Source organism: Macrobrachium rosenbergii, chromosome 14, assembly GCF_040412425.1.
Source record: "Macrobrachium rosenbergii isolate ZJJX-2024 chromosome 14, ASM4041242v1, whole genome shotgun sequence".
In the NCBI taxonomy this organism is placed as follows: domain Eukaryota; kingdom Metazoa; phylum Arthropoda; class Malacostraca; order Decapoda; family Palaemonidae; genus Macrobrachium; species Macrobrachium rosenbergii.
This window is the reverse complement of record NC_089754.1, coordinates 44,447,271-44,449,592: the sequence shown is the minus strand read 5'-3', so window position 1 is coordinate 44,449,592 and position 2,322 is coordinate 44,447,271. Positions and strand designations below refer to the sequence as shown.

At 37.9% G+C, this 2,322-nt stretch overlaps 1 protein-coding gene across 4 annotated transcripts in view; it reads right to left on the bottom strand.

The window, feature by feature from the left end:
• Positions 1–766: 766 nt before the first annotated feature.
• The window catches only part of LOC136846048 (putative exonuclease GOR), a 49,974-nt gene continuing 48,418 nt past the window's right edge, over positions 767–2,322 (bottom strand). For all 4 annotated transcript variants that reach the window (XM_067116715.1, XM_067116717.1, XM_067116714.1 and 1 more), the window contains exon 2: positions 767–2,322. This exon is cut by the window's right edge and continues 277 nt beyond it. In XM_067116715.1, the coding sequence (XP_066972816.1) occupies positions 1,711–2,322 (612 nt within the window). In that variant the 3' untranslated portion in view covers positions 767–1,710.

The following is a 2,322-nucleotide window of genomic DNA, read 5'->3' as shown; positions in this document are numbered from 1 at the left end:
TTAGTGAAGTCTCTGGCTTTAGGCTTAAGGACCTACTGGCAGCTTTAGCCCCTTCACCTACTCTTGATCATATCAGATAGTTGATAAGCAAAATACTCGTGCCCAAGCCAACAGAAGAGTCCGATGCCTTAAGCTTTAAAAATGTAATCTGCAAGCATCTTGATGCTATTCATAAATACTGTTTACAAAAGTTATTTCCAGATTTTCACATTTCAGTCTTTCATATTAGGATCAGTGGAACAAGCTACGTTTAATGATTTGGCATAAAAAATACAGTCTATGTTAGGAGGTCTGGTAACAGATGGGACGATATGACCTTTTATGTCATAGCTGTAAAGCATTCTGAAAGTGCTTTAACAAGAGTGAATATCTTAGCATTTGCTGACCTGGAATGCCAAGAAAGGTCATTCTTTTTTTTTTTTTTTTTTTAGGGGTCTTTACTTACGCACAGTGCACAAAACTGATATATATTAAAACTTCTGCGGTCCAGAGACAATTCAATATGTTCCTTATCGGGGACGTTAATTGTTGGGCATACTGGTTAGAGCATTTATTAAAATCTTTTGCTGGTACTAGTAAAGGGTTAATGAGGGGGCGGGGAATGACCCCAGGTAATAAGGCATTTTAGTAATGACTAGTCTGCACAAACTTTACTTGGGAAATGCGTACATTTTTAAAAATCTACTTACGGGGATATATGGCTTTAGGTTTGGAACTATAACAGGGTCTTCTTGACTGCAGGAAAGGATAAATTAAAGGGGCCTAGTCGGCCACGTAGAGACTTTATTCAAGTGAACTTTCTTTGTAACAGACTGCACTCAAGATACAAAACTTCTCTTACAGTTTTTCTTGTGGTATTCTCCAAGAACAAATAATGTGTTACAGATAATGCATAAACATAAGTGAAGCAAAGTGCAATGTACATAAGACTTATTATCGAGAGTAAGCACGTGAAGTTTATTTGGTAACGTTAATAACACAGTGGGCAGGTAACTATTAAATAAGATTTCTTTCATCTACTTTGGATTACGTGCGGTAAAATTTCAAACAACCCATTATATAACAACAATTTCTTCCATCTACTTTTGGATTACGAGCCACAACAATTCCAACAATTTCTTTTACAAGTTAATTAACTTTAATGGTTTTGCTAGTTGGCTGCAACATTAGGATGATTGACAATAATAATAAATGGGCATAACGTAAGACAGATTTGCTCCCCATCTTCACATTCATGTGAATACATAAATAGAAAGCGTGAGCTCCCTTCTTTGACAGCTTCTGATAGAAAGGAATTTAAAACAAACACCATATCCTTATATTCAATCTGGGAAACAAAATATTTCAAACATCTTATGTTCATATCAACTAGATATCTAAAATGGCAGCAGTTAAAATCAAACATTTTTGCCATTTCAAAATCACAGCATTTTTCCCATATGTATTTTTGCTGCCGAGTGAATTCTGTAGTGAGAAGTCTAGAGTAGCCTTTATATCAGAATGAACTTAGAACCATCTAAATAGCAGAGGGTGCAATACAAGGACAGTTTACTTTTGAAAATGGTGATACCTTGATTATTTTACTATATATTTAATGAGACCTAATTAGGATACTTGATCTTATACTGCGACAATTAAAAAAAAAAACCTGTCTTAACAAATTCAACTCTTGTAATAAAACAAGTTTCTCAACCTTGAAACCCACTTTAATTAACACTTCAATAAGGCTAGTTTCATAGCAAGTGCAGCATCCCTTCTACATTTGAGATGTCCCAAATTTGTCCTGCTTGCGAGGGGAAGATAACGTTCTTGTAAAAATGCCAAAGAATTTCGGAACCCATTTCCTTTCACGTGAGGATAAATAACAGCCGTATCCACAACGTTGTCATGGAGGAGCTTCATTGCGAGAAAGTCGTGTTCTAAGCCATGGCCAACGAGTATGGTGTCTTGACCAAAAAGCCCGAGGATTCTCCTATGGACGTCTTCGATCCTTGTTGAAACGCCTCTAAAATCTGCCGAGGTCATATCCGAGTAGTCAGTCAGGTAGTCTATGATAGGGTTATGAGGCAAAACTACCGTTTCGTAAACAACATTGCAGCCAGTGTCCACAACACTTATGGCAGCCAACTCTAGGCCAGCTTTGGTGCATACCATTTCACAGTCCAGGGCGTAGACAGCCGAAGACCCTACGGAATTTCCTCTGGTTGACGCGAAGTTAACCAAGTTTTCAGGGTCAACATCTTGGCTGATATGGTGAGATGCCACTTTGCAGGGTGATCCAAATCGTCCACGACCACAGCAACGGTGTTTGGGAGCTCTTCC